General features: G+C 51.5%; 10 protein-coding genes across 10 annotated transcripts; 6 read left to right on the top strand and 4 right to left on the bottom strand.

The window, feature by feature from the left end:
• Positions 1-127: 127 nt before the first annotated feature.
• On the top strand, positions 128-1453 carry IAR55_006619 (uncharacterized protein; the record flags this gene model as incomplete). Its single annotated transcript, XM_066949699.1, has 1 exon — positions 128-1453. One exon carries the CDS (start codon positions 128-130, stop codon positions 1451-1453), a length of 1326 nt encoding a protein of 441 aa, XP_066799993.1.
• A 423-nt stretch (positions 1454-1876) lies between these two features.
• On the bottom strand, positions 1877-3213 carry IAR55_006618 (uncharacterized protein; the record flags this gene model as incomplete). The annotated part of the gene is made up of 7 exons (XM_066949698.1): positions 1877-1933; positions 2002-2145; positions 2210-2372; positions 2449-2585; positions 2663-2818; positions 2870-2933; positions 2984-3213. 7 exons carry the CDS (start codon positions 3211-3213, stop codon positions 1877-1879), a joined length of 951 nt encoding a protein of 316 aa, XP_066799992.1.
• A 635-nt stretch (positions 3214-3848) lies between these two features.
• Positions 3849-6256, top strand: IAR55_006617 (uncharacterized protein; the record flags this gene model as incomplete). Its single annotated transcript, XM_066949697.1, has 9 exons — positions 3849-3951; positions 4230-4260; positions 4506-4668; positions 4736-4944; positions 4998-5049; positions 5119-5675; positions 5740-5849; positions 5913-6037; positions 6101-6256. 9 exons carry the CDS (start codon positions 3849-3851, stop codon positions 6254-6256), a joined length of 1506 nt encoding a protein of 501 aa, XP_066799991.1.
• Positions 6257-6619: 363 nt separating this feature from the next.
• Positions 6620-8244, bottom strand: IAR55_006616 (uncharacterized protein; the record flags this gene model as incomplete). Its single annotated transcript, XM_066949696.1, has 2 exons — positions 6620-8060; positions 8195-8244. The coding sequence occupies 2 exons, from the start codon at positions 8242-8244 to the stop codon at positions 6620-6622; spliced, it is 1491 nt and encodes a 496-aa protein (XP_066799990.1).
• Positions 8245-9165: 921 nt separating this feature from the next.
• IAR55_006615 (uncharacterized protein) lies at positions 9166-12129 on the top strand (the record flags this gene model as incomplete). Its single annotated transcript, XM_066949695.1, has 9 exons — positions 9166-9614; positions 9695-9980; positions 10052-10519; positions 10578-10717; positions 10801-10845; positions 10900-11075; positions 11134-11358; positions 11419-11609; positions 11671-12129. The coding sequence occupies 9 exons, from the start codon at positions 9166-9168 to the stop codon at positions 12127-12129; spliced, it is 2439 nt and encodes an 812-aa protein (XP_066799989.1).
• Positions 12130-12386: 257 nt separating this feature from the next.
• On the bottom strand, positions 12387-14410 carry IAR55_006614 (uncharacterized protein; the record flags this gene model as incomplete). The annotated part of the gene is made up of 6 exons (XM_066949694.1): positions 12387-12552; positions 12721-12856; positions 12973-13288; positions 13400-13517; positions 13613-13776; positions 13877-14410. 6 exons carry the CDS (start codon positions 14408-14410, stop codon positions 12387-12389), a joined length of 1434 nt encoding a protein of 477 aa, XP_066799988.1.
• An 820-nt stretch (positions 14411-15230) lies between these two features.
• Positions 15231-16184, top strand: IAR55_006613 (uncharacterized protein; the record flags this gene model as incomplete). The annotated part of the gene is made up of 1 exon (XM_066949693.1): positions 15231-16184. One exon carries the CDS (start codon positions 15231-15233, stop codon positions 16182-16184), a length of 954 nt encoding a protein of 317 aa, XP_066799987.1.
• A 301-nt stretch (positions 16185-16485) lies between these two features.
• Positions 16486-17230, bottom strand: IAR55_006612 (uncharacterized protein; the record flags this gene model as incomplete). The annotated part of the gene is made up of 2 exons (XM_066949692.1): positions 16486-16776; positions 16970-17230. 2 exons carry the CDS (start codon positions 17228-17230, stop codon positions 16486-16488), a joined length of 552 nt encoding a protein of 183 aa, XP_066799986.1.
• A 591-nt stretch (positions 17231-17821) lies between these two features.
• IAR55_006611 (uncharacterized protein) lies at positions 17822-19784 on the top strand (the record flags this gene model as incomplete). Its single annotated transcript, XM_066949691.1, has 8 exons — positions 17822-18156; positions 18240-18327; positions 18491-18592; positions 18723-18763; positions 18820-18968; positions 19040-19317; positions 19385-19465; positions 19527-19784. The coding sequence occupies 8 exons, from the start codon at positions 17822-17824 to the stop codon at positions 19782-19784; spliced, it is 1332 nt and encodes a 443-aa protein (XP_066799985.1).
• Positions 19785-20297: 513 nt separating this feature from the next.
• IAR55_006610 (uncharacterized protein) lies at positions 20298-23158 on the top strand (the record flags this gene model as incomplete). Its single annotated transcript, XM_066949690.1, has 9 exons — positions 20298-20457; positions 20564-20664; positions 20728-20820; positions 20893-21006; positions 21058-21152; positions 21211-21414; positions 21476-21666; positions 21731-21861; positions 21914-23158. The coding sequence occupies 9 exons, from the start codon at positions 20298-20300 to the stop codon at positions 23156-23158; spliced, it is 2334 nt and encodes a 777-aa protein (XP_066799984.1).
• Positions 23159-23187: the final 29 nt, after the last annotated feature.

Genomic DNA, 23187 nt, shown 5'->3' with positions numbered 1-23187 from the left:
ACACCGACTGCTTCGCTTCATCCAATACTTTCCAAGCGTCTCACTCCCTCCTCTCTATCCAAGCATCATAGATCAATTTGCCCCAGTCAGTTTCGACCCTATGTGATGGAGTTGAGTGCGCAACGATATGGTCCAAATTACCGAAGCTGCCATTCACGCGTTTCATCTCTCGTCCATCACTCAACCATTCCTATCATCTCCCTCGACGTCAACGTCAACGTCAACTCAACATCATCAGTCAGCTGACGACTCTATAGACCCTTCTCTCATCTCTTCAGCCCTCTCAGCCCTCTCACTCCCTCTCCCTCCCACTTCGTCCAAGGCTACGAAAACAACAACAACAACAACGGTGACACCTAAGCGGAAAGAGAAAGGGACACCGAGATCCAGAACAGAGACACGGACTGATAAAGGCAAAGAGAGAGTCGGACATCCGACACCGCCGACGACACCTCTGTCCCAAGATGAGATCTCAAGATATCACGCATCGAATCCTTCGCCAAGACCGACACCTGCCGCGTCGGCGTACGCTTCTGGCTCTGTATCTGGGATCAAACGCAAACGATCACAGAAGAAAGATATCGGTGTCGGTGTCGTTACTCAACGTACTTCGTTCACATACCCTTTACCAGTCTTGAAGAAGCTCGTATCTCAATCAAGTAGGACAGCAGGAAATGAGGGGGGACAATTGCGCGAGCGGGATGAAGCCACTCGTATTGGGAGTCGCAGTGGGAAAAGACATCGGATCGATATCAGTGAAGAGAGAAGGATGATCCTGCCTCCTTTTGGAGAATGGCAAGGGTTCGACCACGACGCGAACAACGAAAAGCGATGGGATTTCTCAAAGATGATCTGGGAGGGTGATGATGATGATGATGATGATGATGACGGTGACGGTGATGATGATGGGGAAGTCGACGAAGTGGATGAAGAGATGATGCAGGTGGAAGGTGATAGCGTTTCACTATCGAGACCCATGACTCCGAACGGTACGGATCGTACTCCGGTACCTATAGCGAACGATTGTATCGCGAATGAATCGTCAACAACATCGCCTAAGACGAGGAAGATACCTTCGACTTCCACTTCCACACCGACAAATGCAGCATCGGTCATCACACCTGCTTCGAAATCTAAAGACGGTTCCAAGAAGAAGAAGGAGAAGAAAGACAAGAACGTCCTCGTCGACAAGGAAACACAACCACCACCACCACCACCACAACCACAATCACTATCTTCTGCCTCAAAGTCGAACAAGAAAGACAAGAAACGCAAATCCCTCTCTTCATCGACTCCACTCAACTCCACACCAAAACCCACCACAACCACAGCCACTACTACCACGATGGATACGCCCTCTTCGCAGGATCCGTTGGTCACTCCTTCGCCTTTGGAGAAAAAGAAGGGGAAGAGGAAGGGACCGAAGTGGGTGACGGAGACGCCTAAGGTCTAGGTGGAGTGAGCAACGCTAAATTCGACAAGGACAGCGCCGAGGAGGGCGGATGAGAACGTAAATAGTAGCAACGGATCGAACAAGTTGTCCCTCGGAGGACTGGACGGTGTGAGCGAAGGGTGTGATCGACGTTGAAAGAGTCCAGATCAGAAGACAAATGGGAACATGGTTAGGTCAGACTCGTCCATAGTGACTTGCAGGTTGTAGTTAGCATAACATACGATATTGGCCAACAAGAAGCTTGCTATCATGGCCACCATATCCAAGTATGACTTAATTATTCATAATGTTGATTGTTGAATGCAGTCTTCGCCAGGCAGGGTATCTCTACTGTCTGTATGCCACTCGCCGGTATTCTATTAAGCCGACCCGCAACGTCGACATTCAACTTTTGGGCCATTTGCTCCCGCACATCCACCCAGACTACCATAATGAGTCCATCATCTTCAGACTCAACTCGACACCCAAGAACGTGGCAGCCTAACGAGCCAAGGAGTCAGCTTGGTACCTTCATCCACCCCACCGGACGCGAAGACCGGTCCACTCACGTTCGCAGGCACAGCTCTGGCCATGGCAGGTCCGAATCCCTTCCACAACGCTTTCACACCATCCGCAGCGATGAGTTTTCGAGCACAGTCCATGAAACCAGAGTAGGTTCCTGTTGGGGCCGACTGCAATCGAGATTTGATTGTCTACAGGAAGACAGATGTCAGCTGCACTCTCTCTCATAATGAAGGAGCAATCCAGCCGACTGACATCAGGAGGGATGGCAAGACCCCACATCGCTATTCCCGCACCACCTCCGGCAAGCATGATGGCTGGTACGCTCAGTGGCGGTGCGGGCGCTTTCTCGCCGTTAGAGAGGGTCACAGGCTCTCCTGAAAGCTTCCTCTTCAACAATTCGTAAGTCGCAAAGTATCTAGACAGAGACTAGTGTTAGCATCTCGGAAGAGTCGCACCCAGAAGCCGAGCCTGGTGTGAAACAAGTGACTTACGCGGCACTACCTGGACCATCTCGGGCAAGTGTAGCAACCGTTCCTCGGAAGAGTGATCGCATACCTCCTTCGGCGTAGAGTTTCCGGACTACATCAACGGGACCAGAGTAGGAAGCATGTCCACCTTGTCCTTGCACCTGGGAGGGATGTCAGTGACGATCGGAGTCGCAGACGGGATAGAGCCGGGTAAGGAATGGTGTAAAGGCCGACACACCTGAAGCAGCACCTTTACTCGCTCTGCGGGAGCCGCAACGAGTGTGGCGGGTATAGCACTGAATCCACCGGCGATTGCGAGCTCGGCGATTGACAGTGATTCGGTGGTCCGGTTAGGGGTAAAGGAGTATACTAATCGTTTACCGACGTCGTAACCCTGACAACGGGTCAGCAAAGGTTTGGACTGAATACGAAGATAGCTACACACCCAGAATGATATGGCGAAGATAGGAGTGACACCGAGAATGGGAGGAGTGATACCTCGGTACATTCTGCCAATTGTGTTAGCGCCGCCGTCGATGGAGATCGAGCATCAGCTCACCCCTTGATACCATCTTTGGCTACCGTCTTCCTCACCACATCGATCGCACCAGTGTATGTCCCGGGAGAAGCAGTTTGTAATCTCGTCTTTGTCAGATCGAAAGGATGTCCGACGAGTACACAAGATATACCACCGAACCCTCCAGAGAGGAAGGACTTGACCGGGTCAACGGTTTGCTTGTTCGAAGGACCCTTGGATACAGCTTGGATCTCTGATGCATCGTCTGACATGGTGGCGAGCTGGAGTGAGGTGGGGTGAGGTGGGAACAGAGAGTCGAGTGATAAATGATGGGGTTTGGATTATATATATTAGATGCAATAATGTCGAACGAGGGAGGAGGGATATGTTCGGGTCTATCTGAACACGTCAAAAGAGCCGGCTGGTTATTAACCGGGGCATGATTTTGGGTGAGAGCTACGGACGTGACGTGGATTTCTCACCATATTGGTCGAGGGTATGATATCGATGTTGCCGCTGATCTACCTCTTTGGAGCGTTAAATGAAAACGGGCTCTCTCTCTCTCTCGCTCTCTTTCTCTGCTCTGGTCTGGGAAATGGTCGATGACGCGCTGATACCAATACAAACCTCCCATTGCCTTGCCTGGTGACACCACCTTTGCTGCTAGATGAAACATCACCCCCGACAACTCGCCCTCCTCTTTCATATCTAGTTCTCATTCCTTCAACAGCGTTCGCATCAGCAACACCTTCATACTGGCTGGAAATCCGACCTGTTGCTCACACAAGCCCGTCGGTCTCAATCTGACGCACGCGCAACCCCTCACGCACCTCTCGTCATCCCTCTCCGTTCACTTCACCGAAAGCCCGGATCTCATCCTCATCAGATGGCCACCCATACCGAAGACATGCGACCGAGCAGTCCCACCTCATCCTTGGCAAAGGCTCATCCAGATCATCCCAAGCTCGCGGATCTGACGTCTGTCAACGAGCAGACCAAGGAACAAGATGGTGCGTCTCGACAATCTACCCGTTTTCCCGTCGCTTTGCCTTCGGTTTTGTCTCTTTCCCCCTCCACCTTTAGCTGTTCCTAAAATCACGATTGGGTTTGTCACGACTTACCAAGCGATCAGTCGATTTCGACTACAACATCCCGTCAATCGTCTTCTCTTGCCTTGCCTTTTTGTCTTTCGTCGTCGTGTCCTCCTCACCCCATTACCCTTGATTCCCAAAATACACACACATGCCCGCGTGGAGAAGAGTATCTGACGGTCTGATAAAATCAATAGCAAACAGCGCTGCGATGGGACAAGGTGGAATGTAAGTCACCTCGTCCTCCTTTCAATCTAGAAGTAAAAGTGTCTATGCGACTTCGTAGCGTGTAACCCTCATTGACATCTCTGTACCATCCCTCTCGTGGAATCTCATACTTGGTCCTGTACCCGAAATCATATATCCGAACAAACAACAACACTTCTCGCATCTTTTCTTCGTCTCATCCATTTGATTGATTTCCGCCGTGCTGCAAACCCCGACTCATACGTCATGTACGATGCTTCCTACAGCGCCGTCAGCCCCCCTCCACAAACCACCACTCCTGTATCAATGTCCGATGCCGACTCGATCGCGTCCTCGCCGGACATGCCCCGTCGCCCAGGAGGGCTGTCAGACGGTCCTAACGCAAGAAGTAAGACTGTCACTGTCGCAGACGGTGACGACACGTTTGGCGTGAGTAGTCATTTTGAATATTCTGAGCCCGTTTCACATCTGTATCTGACGTCTCATGGGGGGATAGGTTCTCAATCGACATCCTGCCGCTCCCCCTCCCGATATCACAAAACCCAAGCAGGAATCTGCCTCGCCTGTGGATAATGGAAGAATGATCTTCCGAGTTGGAGTAAGCGAAGATAGAAATAGGCGATGCAGAAGGACCATGGAGGATGCGCACAGTTTCGTGTACGATTTTGCTGCTGTGAAGGGTCAAGGTTACTTTGCCGTCTTTGAGTGAGTTTTCCCCTTCCCTCCAGCTCGCCGTTGATACTGACGTCTGGAAACAGTGGACACGCTGGTAAACATGCGGCTGAGTGGTGCGGACAGAACTTCCATGAGGTACGTTACATTATTTCAGGAATTTTCCCATCGCGTCGTCCCCCACGCTGACAATCCGGTTCCCCGCAGTATCTCCTCGACGCCATCCTCACTCAACCTGATCAACCCATGCCCGATCTCATGAACAAAACCTTCCATGTCGTCGACTCCCGACTGTCAAAGCTCGCCCAAGCCGGCAAGACCTCTTCCGGTTGTACAGCTGTTACCGCCTTCTTACGTATCGAAGAGAACGACGATGAGACTCGGAAGGGATTCGTCAACCCTGGCCTCCAACCTCGAGGCCTCATGGACGGTAAGGGCGAGGATGAGCTCGAAGCACAAACCAGTCTTCAACCATCATCTCGACGAAGCTCCATGGGCGCAGGAACAAGTGGGCAGATGGGAGGCGCCGCTTCAGCTTCCGGTGGTTCCGGTTCAATGTCCAGGAAGATGTCGGGAAGGAGGATAAGAGATTTCGTCAAGAGCTTGACGGGAAGTGGCAAGAACGACGATGAGGCTGTAGAAGATGACAGTTTTGTGTCTACTACGGATGGGTCGAAGGTTGAGGCCATCGAACCTAGGAGTGATAAGGGGATCAAGAGGGTCCTCTACACTGCCAACGTTGGTGATGCCCGAGCGGTGCTTTGGTGAGGTTTCTATGCTACTGATAATGGCTTCTTAGAGTCGCTGACATCTGCTCATACGTTGTAGTCGAGGGGGCAAAGCTGTTCGCTTGACGTACGACCACAAGGGTAGCGATGCTCAAGAGGCAAAGCGAATTACCGATGCTGGAGGTTTCGTCATGAACAACAGAGTGAATGGTAGGTTTAATACGGTCAAACATGCGTCAAGGGTTTTGGTCAGCTGATTAGCATTGCTACTAGGTGTTCTCGCTGTCACACGATCCCTCGGCGATGCTTCGATGAAGGAGTTCGTGGTCGGATCACCGTATACCACCGAAACGGCGTTAGACGATCAAGACGAGTTCCTCATCGTGGCATGCGATGGTGTAAGTGCTCAGATGCCGATCCTACCAGCATCACCACGTGCTGATTGCCCTTCGTCTTCTTAGCTGTGGGATGTGACCGAGGATCAGGACGCTGTTGATCTCATTAGAGCCATTGGCGATCCTCAAGATGCTTCGAGACGGTTGCTCGACCACGCGATAACCAATTATTCTACCGATAACCTCAGTGTCATGGTGGTGAGATTCTACCACCATCAGTAAATGAGGCGATGGTGCTGTGTGGACCGCAAAGGAGCTGGGTGAGATTGCCGGGACGCAGCCGGACATACGAAGCTGGGATGTGTGATAGTGGGCATGGAAGCGGGAGCGGTTATGCGGCGAGTCTTAGCAATCATGTCAATGGCTGTCGACACACATAGATGCGTTGTATCTCAACCAGTCCATATCGGTAAGATCAAACGTTTCTGGATAGGGACTGAAGAAAACCAGCATCGTGGTATAGTGACATGTCATCTGTGAAAACTTCGTTGGGGACACGCGAGGTGTGCATGGCTGCAGTGCTACTGTATCAAGGCAAGACGGTACTTATTTACAGCAACATATCATTAGTGATCCTCATGATCTTCAAGCCTTCACCGATGTGCTCCGTCCTGGGGGTGAAAGACTTGCTCTCAACTTCTGACCAAGCCTGACCAGTCTTTCGGGACGAGGTTCGTTCCCGAGACTTTGGGTAAAGCTCGGAGTCGGGCTGGACCGACCGGATCCAACATGACTAGTCTTTCTAGTCCCTCCCATCCTATTCTTGGTACCACTAGCGTCGACATCCTTCGGATCCTGAATAGGGGCAGCGATAGGTAAAGGTGGCAATCCGCTCTCACTAGCTCTTCGTCTCTTATCGTTCCCACTGAGCGAGTTTTCGCCTTCCCAACCTTCTCCGAGGGGCGCAACATCGGGCAAAGCCATAGGCTGAGGCAAAGCTGCCGATTCGCGTTTCACAAATACGGGGGGTAGAGGTCCCGGTGGTCTTGCGGGTAAAGACGCGGGTTTGGGAAGTGGTAGACTTGGTGGAGTATCTACTGGTGTGGTTGGGTTCAGACTCGGTGAAGCGGGGACGTTGAAGTTACTGGTCCTGGGCACTGGTAGAGGAGGAGGATGAGACGAGGGAGGAAGGGTGTTGGAGAATCGGAAAGGAGGAGCGCACGGATTGAGAGATCTATCTTCGGTAGAGGAGGAAGAGGAGATACTTGATGATCGGGATGATGGTAGTCCACGTCGTGGAGGATGATGCGCTTCACCCAGAGATGAGATGGGATCGATCTGGTTGGTTACTCGAGAAAGGAAAGGCTTCGAGGTCGACGGGATGTGAAGGGAGGTAGAACTGCTATTGACTGATGAGGGGAACAACTGGAAAACGGAGGATGCGGAGGGACGTCTCATCGCATTATCACTCCTTGCTCGAAGACCTTGCCAAGCGTCAATCTCACCGCCACGAAGCCCGTCCATCTTGTTTGAAGAAGAAAAGGTATTGCTATCTGTATCGGTTCCGGTACCAATCTCAGTGTCCAGATTGTTCTTCAATTTCTCTACAATCCGCGCGAAAGGATTGGTGAAATCGACCAAGACCTGACGTTTCTCTTGCCCTACAGAAGGAGACGCGAAATGGAATAACACCTCATCATCGCTGAACTTTCCGGAAGAAGTCGTAGAAGACCCAGATCCTCTTCTCCAAATAGATTTGCGATCGGCCGGGTAAACTCTCTCACCTCTTATTTTGGTGTTGGTATCGTCCTGCGAAGACGCGATCGATAGTGACAAGATATCATGAACACCTTCCTGGGAAAGGGGAGGGATGGGGAAGACTTTAGAAATCGGTTGATCATCGAACAGAGTGGCTTCGGATTCGTCTACTCCCCATTGAGATTCGTCGAGGGTGTTGCTGATCCGGAGAATGGGAGTGAAGGAGGATAATCGACGCGGCTGGGGGATGGGTGGGGTGGGCGGTAAGAGGGAAAGAAGGGTGGTACGCGTGTACGCCAAGGAGGGAGGTGGGGTGGATGGCAGTGATCTGAGTCGGAACAGTGGAGTCAGCAAATGGTCTCGAAGGTAAGTGTGTGTTGAGGATAAATCGGAGAGATACAAGGGGGGATTTGGATCTGGTAAGGAAAAGAGAGGATGTTCAAGCCAACACTGGATACGTACCCCTCCGAAGGAGAATTCGAATGATCAATGGGTCGAGGTGAAGCAGGCATACTGTATGAGGGTGTATATGTTTTACTGAGCAGGTGAAATGCTTTGGGATGGAAGGAAGGTCTTCAAGACGTGCAGTGAATAAGGTGTTGAGTGACGAACGTTCAGACGCAGGAGAAACTGCTCAGTTATAACTGGCGACAATAACGTTACGACTTGGAGCGAACATAACGATCAAGGAAAGACTTTCCATCCCTTTGATTTCAGTTTTGAAGAATGTCCTCCTTAGTCAGATCTCTACCCCCTTGTGATTGGTCTTTTTACGAGAGGATGTAGAGTCCTTTGGATCGTATGGGGCCGTACCACAATGGAGACAGCGGGAGAAGCTCATGAAAGGAGGGGTGATCCAGACCAAGGGTGAAGAGCAAAGTACAAAAGGTCGACTGCGTGATCGAACGAGGGGACTCGGCTTCATGATCCAGCCGTGAGCTCTTACCGTGACTATGACACCGGGCATATCAGCCGATGTGAGATTTCACGGAACGAGAAGGAGAGTGTTATCGTAAGTTACCGAGGTTCACGTCGAGATTCGTTCGATGCAAGATTTTTTTGGCCCGACGTCGAATGGGTGGATGATTGCCCGAGGTCCACTTGAATGGCCATCCCCTGTGTCAGTCGATGGGGTACCTAGCCTGTTGCTCAAGCCCTTGCCGTGGCCGATGCAAGTCGGTTGCGCCATGCCACAGATCCAAATCTTCGCCACATACAGCTTGACGAGATGATCAAAGCAAGCTTGTTGGCGAGGCTAAACAGGCTGTTTCAGGCACAATCTGACTTTGAGAGACAATACGTCATCACGAAACCACGGCTTACAAAAGTAACAACCCGGCATTTTCCCTCACCATCACTCAATCCTCTTTCTGACAGCAGTGTGTCTTCTACTTGGCTGAGATTCGACTCAAAGACTGATTCTGTGGATCAGGATGGTATCACCCACAACACCACAACGGGTCACCCGCTCAATGTCACACCAACCATCACCTGCACCACCTACACCACCGTCCCTCGAACCTCCCACGCCCACATCTTCAGCTGCGACTGCGCCAGGACCACCCGTCGCCAATCGTGACTCATCCTTGACACAGGCTTTCTCCCCCCATCTTCCTGGCACTGCAGGCCAACACTATCCTTCTAACCCATACCAGGTGGATTTCGTCATCCCATTCTCGATAGCTGTGTCCAAGGGACAGGATAGACAGCAAGCTCAGAGAGAGATCAAGACCGGTTATGAGGAATTGCTTAGGGCTCTAGAGGGAGAAGGGGGTCTGAAAGTCGCTAGCAAAGGTGGGAGAGGCGGGAAAGGCCAAGAAGAAGTTTGGATATTCGTTGGCGCTAGCGAGGAAAAGGTCAATGAGCTCGTCGAGAGAGAAAAGTGAGTGGACTTTGCATCCAGAAGAGACAAATAGGCGGTGATGGAGTCTCTTTCGCCCCGGCTGACGTCCCTTGCGTCAGACAACTCGACGAATCACACAACCTTCCACCGCATTCGCATCATACTCCACCATCTCCAGCTACCCGCATCAGACTCCTGTACAACCTTCTCACGGCCCCTGCCCTCCAGAACGGACTGGGCATTACACCCGGTAAAGGCAAATGGTCAAGAGTCAAGAGCATCATGGCGCTGCACGACGAAGAGGCAGATAGGACTTGGGTCGAGAAGTGGACGGTCGGAGGTGATTGGCGAGTCGGACTGCTCATGGGTTTAGAAGACGGTGCTGGCACTGGGTTGGGTCACCATGTATGTTCAGATCCAGTCGAGAGAAACTACCTAGAGTGTTGATCCTAAAAGCTGACTCCATAACATCATAGCAACCACCACCAGTGCACCTTTACTTCGACTTCCTTACGACCTACACTCTGTCGTTACTGCCTCTCTCGGTCATTTCCGCTCTCTTCTACCTTCTGACGCCGTCCGACTCTTATCCCCCTCTCTACGCTTTCCTTCTCTCCATTTACGCAACTGCATTCGTGGCCATCTGGCGCATCAAAGAGCGTAAGCTTGCGGTCCGCTGGGGTACTCATGGATGTGAGAGTGTCGCTGTGGGTCGTCTTCGACCTGAGTACGTCGCCAACATGGGGTGGGACAAAGAAGGGGATGGCACCAGTGCTGTCGATGCGGTTCAAGCTGGCAACGATCTGAAGCGGGACACCAAAGTGGCCATTTCGGTGCCGGTCATTGCGGCTTGTGGTGTTGGTCTAGGAGTGGTGCTCATGGGGATTTTCGTGCTCGAAGCATTCGTTGGTCAGGTCTACGACGGTGTTGGCAAAGAGGTGGTCGTGAGTTTCGCCAAGAGCTCAAAGGATAGCGGATTGCTGACCGGAAGTTGTGACAAAGCCTCTCATCCCTACTGCGCTTTTCGCGATTGTGGTCCCTCAAATCGTGGCCTTGTACCATAGACTCTCTACAGCAATGGTGGCTTGGGAAGATCATCCCACTCCTGTCGGCGCCGAGAAGAGTTTGACCGCGAAGACTTTGTGAGTGCCACCGTGGCTATTGCCCGAACGGCGCAGATCAACCTTGTCCAAGGAGATCCGATTCTGACGGTTCTCGACAATAGCGCGATGAACGGTATCGTGGCGTATCTTGGGCTTTTTCTCTCAGCGTAAGCTTCGTTCTTCCACACGCTGCTCATCAAGCTGATCCGCACGGCACTCAGTTACGTCTATGTTCCATTCGGGAGCTTCATCATGGCCCACGTCCAGCAACGAATGACCAAGCAAGACACTGTACAAGTCGTTGGCTCGCCCGAGAAGGCCGGTCTCGGACCTATGACTAGCGGTCAGAAGCAGAAGAGTATCAAGGCCGGCCGATTGAAGGGACAGCTTTTTGCTTGTGTGTGCCGAACCTCTTCGCATCTGCGATCGACAAGCTGAAGTCATTTTTATCGTAGACACTGTCACGAACCAAGTCATCAACTCTTTCCTCGAGCTCGGTATGCCGTACCTCATGCGATTCGTGAACGATTGGCGAGCGGGCAAGACCACCATCAAGGAAACCATACAGAGGCGGGGCAGTGATGAAAACGAAAAACCTCCTACTACCGATGAGGAGGTTGAGAAGCGATTCTTAAACAAGGTGGAAAGGGAGCTTGCGCTGCCCGACTACTCCCTCTTCAGTGCGTTTGTGCCAATCTTGTCAATGACACAAAAGCTTACTTCCACTTTCGATATATCAGCCGACTATGCCGAAATGGTGACTCAATTCGGTTATGTCACGATCTGGAGTATCGTCTGGCCCATAGCTCCCGTTTTTGCACTCATCAATAATTACGTGGAGATGAGAAGCGACGCGTTGAAGATTTGCAAGCACGTAAGGCGACCTGTCGGTGATCGAGTGGAGACGATCGGATCTTGGCTTGATACTCTGGTGAGTCACGATTTCGACTATATCTCCATGCATAAAGCTCTAATCCAAACTGGTATCACAGAGCATTATCTCATGGATCGGAGCTGTGACCAACGCGACTCTCATTTACCTCTTCCGACCTTCGACGGCAATACATGACCAGACTCCCAACCCTCATGTCGCCTCCACGTCTGGTTCGTCTGCTCTGTCATACATTGTCTCCAACTACTATTCTTCGCCCACACTTCAGACCCTCCTCCCCACTCTTATCCCACTAGGACTGGTGGCCCTTGCAGCCAGTCACGGTTTCATCGTTCTTCGGTGGATCGTGGAAGGTTTGGCTGAGAGGATTCTATGGAGAGGTAGCGATGAACAGGTCGAGCTTCAGAAACTGAGTGCTACACGAGGCGAAAAGAATGAACTCGCTAGATCGCAGAGTGAGAAAGGTGGGAGGAAGGATTACGGAGATCTGAGGGGCGGGTTCTGGAATGGCGGTGAAGAAGGTGCGAGAGAGATTGGGAGAGTGATCAAGGCCGAATGAGAGGTGTGTCAGAGGGCATGTACATGTTGATCGTAATTTCATACACGATGAACCGATGATCTATGACGCCGGATGTTTCAGCTCTGGTCCTGAGCGGTCCAGCTCTCTTGAAAATGCTCGGGAAGGAATCAATGCGCCAAACCAGACAATGATGGGACCCGAGCTGTCACTGACATAATCATCGGATATTTCAAATCTCAACCAATGTGAAAACAATGCACAACCCTCCCCTCCCTCGACCAGCATGGCCGCCCGATCTACCACATACCTGGACTACCTGTCCGTCTCGGCGTGACTGTCCCACTGACACTTTGCGGTCTGGCCTTATTTGATGCCCGACGGAACACGCCTCCTGACGAAGCGTGAGACTGAGCAGATTTCACTTTGGCCGCATTCGCGATAAGTTCGGATATCATTCCGTTGCTGAATACGAGACGGGCAGGAGATCAGCGTCGTGTGCATCAACATCAGACACATCGGCAGAACGGAGTCGTCAAGCGAGGAAACCCTTCCATGACTTGCGGACGAAGAACTGAAGGAGTATAGCATGTTGAAAGGGTGTTACAAGAAAGATGAAATCCAGCCACTCACTATGTCGCTGAATCTTGCGTTTGAGCATCTTTTAGCTGTAATGACCAAGCGAGTGCAGCCGAGGCTTGAGCAGTGGCGGTCACCAGCTCGTCCTGTATCTTCTTCAGTGCGTGTATTGATAGTATGGATAGTTGATCTGGAGATGAGTCAGTCCCAAATGTCAGCATTACTCGGGATTGAGGCTGATCAGCCCATTCTGGGCCATGCCCTTCCTAGTTCTGGTCGAGATCAGAGCCGGAAGATAGGACTCACCTTCTTCCAACCCGCACAGCTCTTCTGCTCTTGCCACATCCATCTCCGGTCTTTGCCCCAGTCCATACTTTCCCGTCCCTGTCCCTGCCCCATTGCCATTCCCAACCAGACCGTCACTCTTGGATGCACCCGCACTATTCGGTACACTCATCACTCCAGGGGACGTATCTCTGCCTTTGCCTTTCTGTTGAGCGGTATATCGACCGTTGGACGAAGCGTCCAAACTTCCTGGACGAGCGGGTGGGGGCATGGATCGTGAGGCAGCGGAAGTCGTGATGCGTAGGGTAGGAAGTGCGGAGAGACGGTGAGAGTCGACCTATCATATGGGTATGGTGTAGTCAGCATAATTTCTTTGCAGCATGGAGAAGGCAGCATGTGAGGTGATGGATAGGAGCAATAGCATCAGCTCGTTGTGCGGTTCACTTACCTCGTCAAGATTCACCGGAACTCCCATAGAGATAAGATGATCTCGTCTAACTCTTGATCGAGTCCAATCGAGGGGTTTCAGCATCGGTGCAGTGGTAAGTTGTGCGTAGGTATCGCGACTGTAGTGAAGACATTGAATCAGACTTGACACGAAAAACACAGTTTTGTATGCGAGGCATTGCTTGAGCCATGCCATAAATGGGCCATCACGCACCTTGATTCACCAACCAGGACCTGCGATAACCCACCAACGAGTCGAGCGGGCTCATCGGTGAGTCGACCGAGCGAGTTGGAAGCAGACAACAGAGGCGAGAGAAGGGTGGACAGCTGGTCGAGCATTTCTGAGCGGGACGGGAGAGGTCGAAGGCTCAGTGCGTGCTTTTGAGATCACAAGCACGTCAGTTTTTGTCATTTGCGTGTGACAGGAAGAGGCTACTTTAGGAGTTACAGACATTCCAGAAAGCAAATGGAGACCTACCCATCTTTCTTGAGGTGGCTCTTGTCCAATTGCCTCCTGCGCCAAAGCGTCACCACTTCCTTGCGGTTCTTCAAAATCTCCTTCTTCGAAATCACCGAAATCACCAAACCCATCGTCATCCCCAGCTCCTCCAGCTGCGTCCTCCGCTGGGAGAGCAGAATCGGCACCGGTCGCTGCTGGAGCGTCAAAATCGTCAAGGTCGTCAAGACCGTCTTCTTCATCCTCAACGGGAATAGTATCCTCGATATCTTCTCCGTTCTGCTCTTGCACCATAGAAGCAGCTCGTATACTATCCTCTGTCTTCGCATCTATATCCTCTCCGACAGAATCCGATACTTCTCCAAGGATTGCAGGGCTCTCTGAAGACGTAGTGGATTCTACCAGTGGGGAAGTAATCATCGTCGGGGAAATGACATGCTGAGCTTTGGACGGTGAAGGTGACCCGACGCCGACACTAGGTGAAGCTATGGGGGTAGAAGGATGAGAGGATGGTCTCGGTGTTGATGGGGCGTCAGCCCATGGATCCGAGTCCATCGTTGGAATTGGAGAAGGAGCAGTCGTACGCTGACAATCCAGTTGATTAAGACGATGAGAATGGTATTCGACTGCTCTGTAGACTGGTAAATGACAGACATGCATTGAACGCGCGAACGAAGCGCGGTTGATTATCGTTGTGGCACTGATCGTTGCTAAGGAGCTCGTTCTGTTTTCGAGTTCGGCTCCGATAGCAGTAACTCGTCTCGTCTCACCTCATTCAGTGCAGATAAATCTGTCTATCAGACCACAAGGTGGATTGTGCTGATTCGCCCTCTGCGTCTATACAGGCAAGAAATTTAGCATTACTGTCCACAATCATAGTGACCGACGGGTGAAACAGCCTTGATCAAAACAAGTGCCAAAGGGAAAGAGGCAATTCCTTCAGCTGACATACGTTCAAACGTCCACATCCACACAAAGCACCTCATCCCCGCGATCATCTGCATGCTGCCTGGTTTCCAGTCTGACACCAAGTCCCATCTTCAATGATCCCGGTATACCTTTGAGGGGAATCTGACCGATAAACCAAGCGGGATCAAATGACGTAAAGGTTGGGGTTCCGATCTGATCTCTGATCTGATGCAACATTGGGTTGACTGGATCGCGACGCGTATGATCTTGTCATGTTCGTGATTGATTATATGAGTACTCTCTCTTCCTCTTTTCCTCTTTACTTCTTTCTTCCACTTACACTTACCGAGGGAAGATTGATCACAGTGAGTGAATGGATTGTGCTGCTGTACAGATCTGATGGTCTGACTGACACCCACTTCATCAGACCCATCATCGATACTTCACACCAATTTCCCAGATCAAAATGTCCACAAACCCCGCAACCACAGCCGCAGACGGTTCCACCCTCCCACCCCTTCCCGCTGATCATCTCTCACATCCGGAACAATGGGCGACCGGAGCTGATCCCGCCACTTCTAAACAGAAGGGGTTCATCAAGGTCCTCGAAGGCCAACACCCCGAATCTGTCCCGGAGGGGGGACTGGACATCGACGTGATGGGGAAGAGCGAGGCCAGCGAGGTGATCGAGAAATTGAAGAGCGGTCAGAAGGCCGATGGCGGAGAGGATGAGATAATCGAAAAGGGGACTTCTGCCACGGCGAAGAACCATGAAGATGCGGAGGAAGGGGAGAATGGAGATGTCGGTGGAGATGCAAATGGCGAGAAGGGAGGAAAGAAGGTTGGAGAAAAACGGAAGGTGGAGAATGTTGAGGATTTGATCGGCACAACTGCCAACAAGAAGACTACCAACAGCACTGCTACGACCTCCGATAAGAAGGAAACCAAACAGCAGGAGAATGACGATGATGTCGAAGTGGAGGAAGACAGCGACATTGCCAAAGATCTCAGGAAAACGAAGCAAACTACTTTAGACGATACACTCGGCGGGACCAGCGACAACAAGGTCGATACCGACGATACCGAAGAAGATACCGGAACCGAGCGGACGAGCAAGAAACCTCGTCTCGACGACACAGAAGATACACCTTCGGTCAAAACCCCCTCCGCCACCACGACTGGCACGACCAATAACGGAATCACCAACGGCGCTGACACCGCCCCCGACGATACGGTCCCTGGTGACTCGGAACATCTCGACCATCCTGAGAACTGGACGACTGGCGATGAACCTGCCACAGAGAAGCAGAAGGGCTATCTCAAGGTGTTGGAGAAGCAGAAAGGTGTGGAGACTTCGGCTGACAGTGGTCTGGGCAAGTCTGAGGCGAGCGAGAAGATCGAGGAGTTGAAGGGGTTGTGAAGCTGAGAATAGGAGGCAGAATGGGAAGCTTCGATATCGAAAATGAAAACAGAGGTTGAAAAAGAAATGTGGAGAACACTCTTCAACGTCGAAAGTAAATCGCTCGATTGTAGCTGAGAATAAAACTGTAGTATAGTAGCATCGAGCAATGCCTTCCTATAGCCATCCTTTCCCCTTACTATATGTATATATACAATAATAAATCCTTGTCAAGCCATACCTCGCTTAGCTGTTCGCTCCAACCAAATCAATCGTGGAGCTTCCAGCTCACCACGACGACTCACAATGTCAGTAAGTGTCGCTAAACCTTCTTGATCTCTCCATATTTGACTCTCTCCACCGCCAACCAAGCTTCTTTTCCACCCTCATAGCTCCAGCCCAGCGGACCCAAGTCACATTCTGCACAGATCAACCATTTCACCTGACTGTTCGATTGCAAGCCAGGAGTATGGGGAGGGAGCGCAGTGGATAAGTCGGGTTTGGAGAAACCGATGTTGTCGAATGCGAAGGGGGAAGAGGAGATGTGCCATAAGGGTGTTCCGGACGGTAAGGCGGGTGATGGAGGGAAGGGTGATGATGGGTCAGTGGGGAGCTGTGATCGATGTTGTTATCAGTGTCAGTCTTTGAGTTCGGAGTTGGGATGACAGGACACAGGCACCATCTCGTATTAGGAGTCATGGTCCAAAGGCATATTTGCTCAACGACTGAAACACCCCTGCTGTACCGAGCAGATCACTGTCGCCCGGCTTGCATGATATACGTCTATTAGATTGTTTCCCACTCACGACAGGACCATCAACCGTCACCCACTCTCCCACACCTTCCGACAAGATCCAGCTCCCACATCCCTCTCTGGGACAATATATCCTCCTCGTGTTCACCTGCTTACTGCCCACTTTCAAGGACGTGCTCGTCGTCGTCAAAAGATCGTTGAGTGGATTCAGGAAAGCCGAGTAAGGTGAGGTGGAGGGCGAGTCTCGTCGAAGAGGTGCTTGGGCTTGGGCCGTCAAAGCAGCGAAAATGTCGGCTTGGGAAGGTTGGGTCATGTTTCAGTGGATGAGACGTGATAGGTCCAGGTCGAGATCCCGGGTGCACAGTATGAGCTCAGGAAGTGACGGATTATTCCTGTAGGGAATTCAGAGCTCGACACCGGGAAGAGAGTGAGTGATGTAGCTAGAGAGACGCGGTGGAGCGGCTACAATCCCAGGATGATGGCAAGGGAGGGAATTGAAGCAGCTGTAGTCGTACTTTTGTCACCACTACTTGTGATAATCCGAGTGATATCTATCTACCACGTGGAAAGCAAAGGAGAGTCGGAATTCGCCACCGCCACCGGGCGAGATCCTCGATTACAGATCATCCTTCTTGACACAAGAAATGCAGATTGTGATCCTCAAGTAGCTTCTTCGTCATTACAGTGAATCGGTCCCACTTCATCATATTCCAGCAGGACACACTCCGAGTTGAGCCCCTTGGTAGCCTCCGACCATTGTTAGGAAATCGAACGTTCGAAGCGAGCGTCAATCTTCAGTCGCCCAATACCGCTCTTCTCCCTCGGCCTGTCTGAACAAACCCCTCCACCGGGCCTCCCACTATCCTTGATAATCGAATTCTATCAGTCTCTCATCTCAACCACAATGTCAGGTCCTCTAGGCTCATTACCCGGCATGACCTATGATCCGACCAAGAACCGTTATTTCCCTACACCGAAAGGTCCACCACCTCCTCTCCCTCCGCCGCCTATCGCGAGGGATGACTCACGGCCAGGCCCATCATCAGCCTCAAGTTCTGTCAGATGGATGTCGCCTCAACCAGGATGCTTCGAAGTGCGGCTGAAAAGGGCTAGAATGGATGATGTAGGAGAAGGAGGGGAGGGTTCAGGTCACGGAAATGGGAGAGGGAGAGGGAGGAGAGGTGTCGTGGGTAATCTCAGGGGGAAGAGCGCGGGTAGACGGAAATATGCAATGATCGGGTGAGTTTGGAGACGTCTGGGGAACAGATGGAGAACCCGCAGGCGATGAGTTTCGGACAAGCTAATGTTATCTCTCCTCGCAGCGAGGAGGAGCGAATACTGAGCACATTGGAGCTAGAAGCAGAACATCACTCTTGTGGATGTCACGGGGAGATAATTACGTCGCATCGAGTGAGCTACCAACTCACGACCAACAATCCAACGTGCACCTTGCCTCACTATCTTCCAAACCACATTGACTCCTTCGTCCAAGTCTGTTATCTTGTCATAATTTGACCTGCTCCGCAATTATCAATGGCACTGGCCAAGCTGACTCATTCATTCACCAACTCAGTCATTCGGCGAAGAAGGTTACTTTGCGACGACCGATCATGGGAAGCTGGTCGTACACAATTCGGAAGGGAGCACTTCAGTGTTCTCCGTTTGTGCCCAGAATGTAAGTAACATCAAATCAAGTTGCGACCAGTCCTGCATCTCTCTCTTCCCCCATTCTCCGTCTCGCCGGAACACTCGTCAATCACGGCTGCCTCGCTCATCGTGTGTCGACGAATGCTAATCTAATATAGCTCGTCGGAATACACATTGACATACCAAGGATGATCATGATGTGAGTGTCCATCTGTCCTTGAACAGAATCGAGAGGCTTACAATGTTCGATCACAGGGCTATCGCTGGCGGTCCGGATCCTCACCTACATCTATTCAAACGAGACCCGGAGATGCTCAATCATGTGTTCATGACACACTCCGAGCTGGGTTTGAAAACAGGCGACATATACGGTATGAGCTCCTTTGACGATATCTGCACCCTTGGTATGTCTTACTGTTTTCAATTCGAAGATGGCAAACGCACCATTTGCTGATGCAAGAACATCGGTATATAGGCAGTGCCAAATCTCTCACGACGATAAACTATACATCTCGACTCACCTCCACTCACCGACGGCTTTTCTCAGACGCTTTAGCGGTGCATCAGACATCTCGAGATCTGGTATTCGTTGGCCAACGTTCTGGCAATGTGGCCCTGGAGGATCTCAGAATAAGCTCCAGAATACAGAATGTGGTCGCTTCAACTCAGAAGGGCAAAGCCGTAGTAGGTGTGAAGAGACTGAACGATGGAGCCGTGCCGTGGGGTCTAGCTGTGAGCGGCATGGGTGACGAGGTGAGTGTGCCACTACTCGGACCAACACGAGGAAGAACGGATGTTGATTTGTGTATCTGCGTCACAGATGTTGTTGTTTGATGTGAGGTTCGGCGATCGACCATTGCGGGGTCTGAAAGGACATGTCAATACCTTTCACACCGTCGTGGTATGTGTCCCGCTGTTCTAGGCTATATATTCGACATGTTGCTAATTGTTGCGACATTTAGAGTATGGCTTCCTCACCAGACGACCGATTTCTATTCGCCTCTGGCTCGGATCGCCGAATAAGATGTTGGTCTACCATCACTGGCGAGCCCGTCCGACCTCCTCCTTCGGGTGACGAGGGCAATGATGTGGAGAATCCTCTTGTAAGGACTTTCAACCAGAAGGTTTCTGCGATCTCAGTGAGAGAAGATCTGGGTTTGGATGTTGTGGTTCGGGGGGAGTTGATGCGATTCGGGAGGAGAGAACAGGCATATGCTTAGTTGTATAATGCTACCCATGTCGTTGACGACTGGTTGTCAATGACCCTTTCATGACAGATTGTAGTAGGGTCAAATCGTTTATCTGCTCCAGACACGCGCCTGACTTTTGCAATTGCTGCCGTCATCATCGATGTGACCCTGATAAACGTTGCTAATGGTATAGATATGAGTTACAGTTGCCGCGCATGAGATGATCCAACATTTTATTATTTCTAACGCTTTGACCCCTCCGCCGTGTTCAGTCCCTCCTTTTCCTCCTAACACGACACGACACACAGGCAGCATCTCTTCTTCTCATCACTCCTCTGTCCCTCCTCTCTCCTGCTTCTCTCTTCCTCCGCATTGATGTGCTCCTGCAACCTGGGCCGGGTCTTGTAGAGGACCCCAATCCATCACCTCCCTCTTTCCTCTTCGAGCTCACATCTTACCCGCTTCATAACGACAGCAGAGCACGGGTCATCATCACACTTCCCACCTCTTCCTGCTTAGGGTTGGACGACAATATCGACCATCATGCCCTCAGCGTCTCGTACAACCCGTGACTTGCCTCGCTCCGTAGCAATCTTCAATGACCGATTCATCTTCACAGTCCTAGACAGGAAGGAACTCATGGCTCATGGGAAGATACCCTATCATCATCCAGAGACAGGTCAAGGATGTCTTCTATTCTCTCGTAAGTCGAGACGCTCCGCTGGATTCGTTTCACACTCCCTGCATCAAAGTCGCATCTGCCAAGCAATTCGGGGTAGAATCAAAGAGAGCTGACAGGAAAGTGACAGTGGATGACGAAATGGCTTATGCGAGCTTTGCGATGGACCACGGACCTCTCAATCTGGCATTCACCTATCAAGCATGTCTGAGGATCCATGAGAGACTCGAGGTGAGCTGTGCTACCCTCAAAGAGGCAAATAACGGTGCAGCTGACCTGATTACACTTTGATAGAAAACCGAAGCGAACAAGAAACCTCTCTGCTTGTACACTTCGCCTGATCCGAAGACGAAATCAAACATGACGCTTGTCGTCGCTCTTTGGGCTGTAAGTAGATCCACGATGATCACAGATCGAGTGAAGCTGACCGGGGTGTGATGTGTGATTTGCGGGTTGTAGCTCCTGGTGGCTAAACGAAAACCTTGGGAAGCTTTCAAGCCGATAGCTCAGTTTGAGGTGATGCCGTTCAGAGATGCAGGAAACGGGGAGATGGATTATGGAATCTCTATCCAAGTGAGTATACATGCATCCATTCAAGAATCGGTCTGACTCAGGCTGTCACAGGACGTCCTGTATGGCATTTTTAAAGCCGTGTCCTTTCGGCTGTTGGATTTATCCACGTTTGATATCAATGTCTATCGGTACTTCGAATCGGTTGAGTGAGTGATCTCCTGCCGCATAGGCGATAGCACAGATCGATGACTGATTACGATCAAGCAACGGAGACCTAAACGTCCTCGGTTCGTTCATTCCTTTCGCCTCACCCGTGGACAAGGTCTGGGTCAGAGCGAACAGGAAAGGTGTCAATCCCCCAATGATTCCCCTTTCAAAAGCGAGAAGCGCCTCGCATGCCCTCTCATGCGTCCTTAAGGTCTTTGAGAAGGAGAATGTGGGATTAGTGGTAAGACTGAATGATGAGCTGTGAGTGGCCACACCAGAAATGATACCACTGCATCGCGGTATTAAATTTTTGCTGGCGCAGCTACGATCGTCGTCACTTCCTTGACGTAGGAATAGATCACTTCGACCTGTACTTCGATGATGGGTCGAACCCGTCTGACGAGATTGTACGGGAGTTCATCAAGCTTGCGGAAGAGACGATAGAGAAGAAACAACAAAAAGTAGCTGTGCACTGCAAGGCGGGGCTTGGGCGCACTGGTGTCTTGATAGGAGGTGAGCAGCTCAAGTGTGATGTCGAATTTCAGTTCAATATCGCTGATTGCGTCATCCGTCCTAGCGTATCTTATTTACAAGTATCAGTTCACGGCTCAAGAGGCTATCGGCTATATGCGAATCATGCGTCCAGGAATGGTTGTTGGCCCGCAACAGCAATACATGGCCATGAAGCAAATGACGTGGGCTGGCTGGGTAAGCCTTGTGCAGATGCTGATGCCGATAGTCTGCTGACCTCCTGACCTAGGCTGCCCGAGATCAGGTGTTGAAAGACCTTGCAGAAGCCGCAACGAAGGCTATCAATCCTCTCGCAACGCCACCTACCGAGACCAATGCTCTTCTTCCGTCAAGTCTCTCCCCAGGTAGCAATTCGCAATTCCAGGTGCTGGCACGCGATGCCTTCCACAGTTTGCAAGCTGTACCGAAGACACTGTCTCATTCGCTGTCTGCCACAGGTGGCTGCGAGACTCCAGTGCAAAAAGGAGGAGATGCTATCGGTCAACCTCGAAAGACACCCGGCCGAACTCTTCAATGTGCTTTTCACAATGTAGAGCACGAACAGGAAGTTGCCAAGAGTCATGATCTCGATGTTGTCATGGAGTCTGCAAGCCAAGCAAGCCAAAAGCCCGGTGACATGATTTTCTCAGAGACTTTCGGCGACGAACATCCCAGCTCATCTACCGATGAAGCCACATCTTTGGCGATCACCACCACCTCATCCTCTCAAGATTCGATGAGAGGCATCAAGCGAGCAGCCGGCCGATCACCGCTGCGTCAGTCTCCCGAGCGCGTGGCTTCACCTAGTGCCACCCTCAATGTTCCTGTCTCCTTGTTATCCAGATCCTGCTCCAGTGCAAGTACGAGCTCGATCAGCTCTTCAGACCATGATCCTCGACCACCCAAACGTCGCTCTGGATCAGGCTCGGGAAGCTCGCCGCCCGCCGGGAACGGTCTTAGCTCACCTCCGCCAAGTAGAGAAGGTTCCCCAGCTTCCGAACGCACGAGCAAAGATATGGTCGTCGATGCAATTGCCCCAAGCTACGAAGTCACCGCTCTGACCCGGCTCAGAAAGCCTATGAGACTTCGTCGACGTATTAGTCCTACTCCAAGCCCCGACCCACAGATTGTCGAGGCCATCACCCCTCCAGCGACTGTTTCTTTGTCCCCGTCGCCGAATACATGTCCTGTCCCACCTTCCGCCAAGAGGATGATGTCCCCGCCTAAGCGAAGCTTCCTTCCTGTCAGACGAAATATCGCTTCGAGCCACTTTATGGATCTTAAGACGGTGTCGTTCCCGAAAGGAAACAATGACAAGGCAGCAAGGGCACCGTACACTGCCTCTCCTTCGGCACTGGTCAAAACCTCAACGCCGAGGCGAGGTAACGCAGCACCAAGCACTCCGAAGAGGGGAGTCGTCACTCCTCCAAGGCTGACGGGAATGTGGGGTCAGCTGTCGAAATTGGGAAGTTCGTCACCTGCCAGTGGATGCTGAGTGAGTGTGCTCATTTATGACGAGGAGCC

The sequence above is a fragment of the Kwoniella newhampshirensis genome, chromosome 14 (assembly GCF_039105145.1).
Source record: "Kwoniella newhampshirensis strain CBS 13917 chromosome 14, whole genome shotgun sequence".
Lineage (NCBI taxonomy): Eukaryota > Fungi > Basidiomycota > Tremellomycetes > Tremellales > Cryptococcaceae > Kwoniella > Kwoniella newhampshirensis.
The sequence above is the reverse complement of the archived record's forward strand: the minus strand, read 5'-3'. Positions and strand labels throughout refer to the sequence as shown.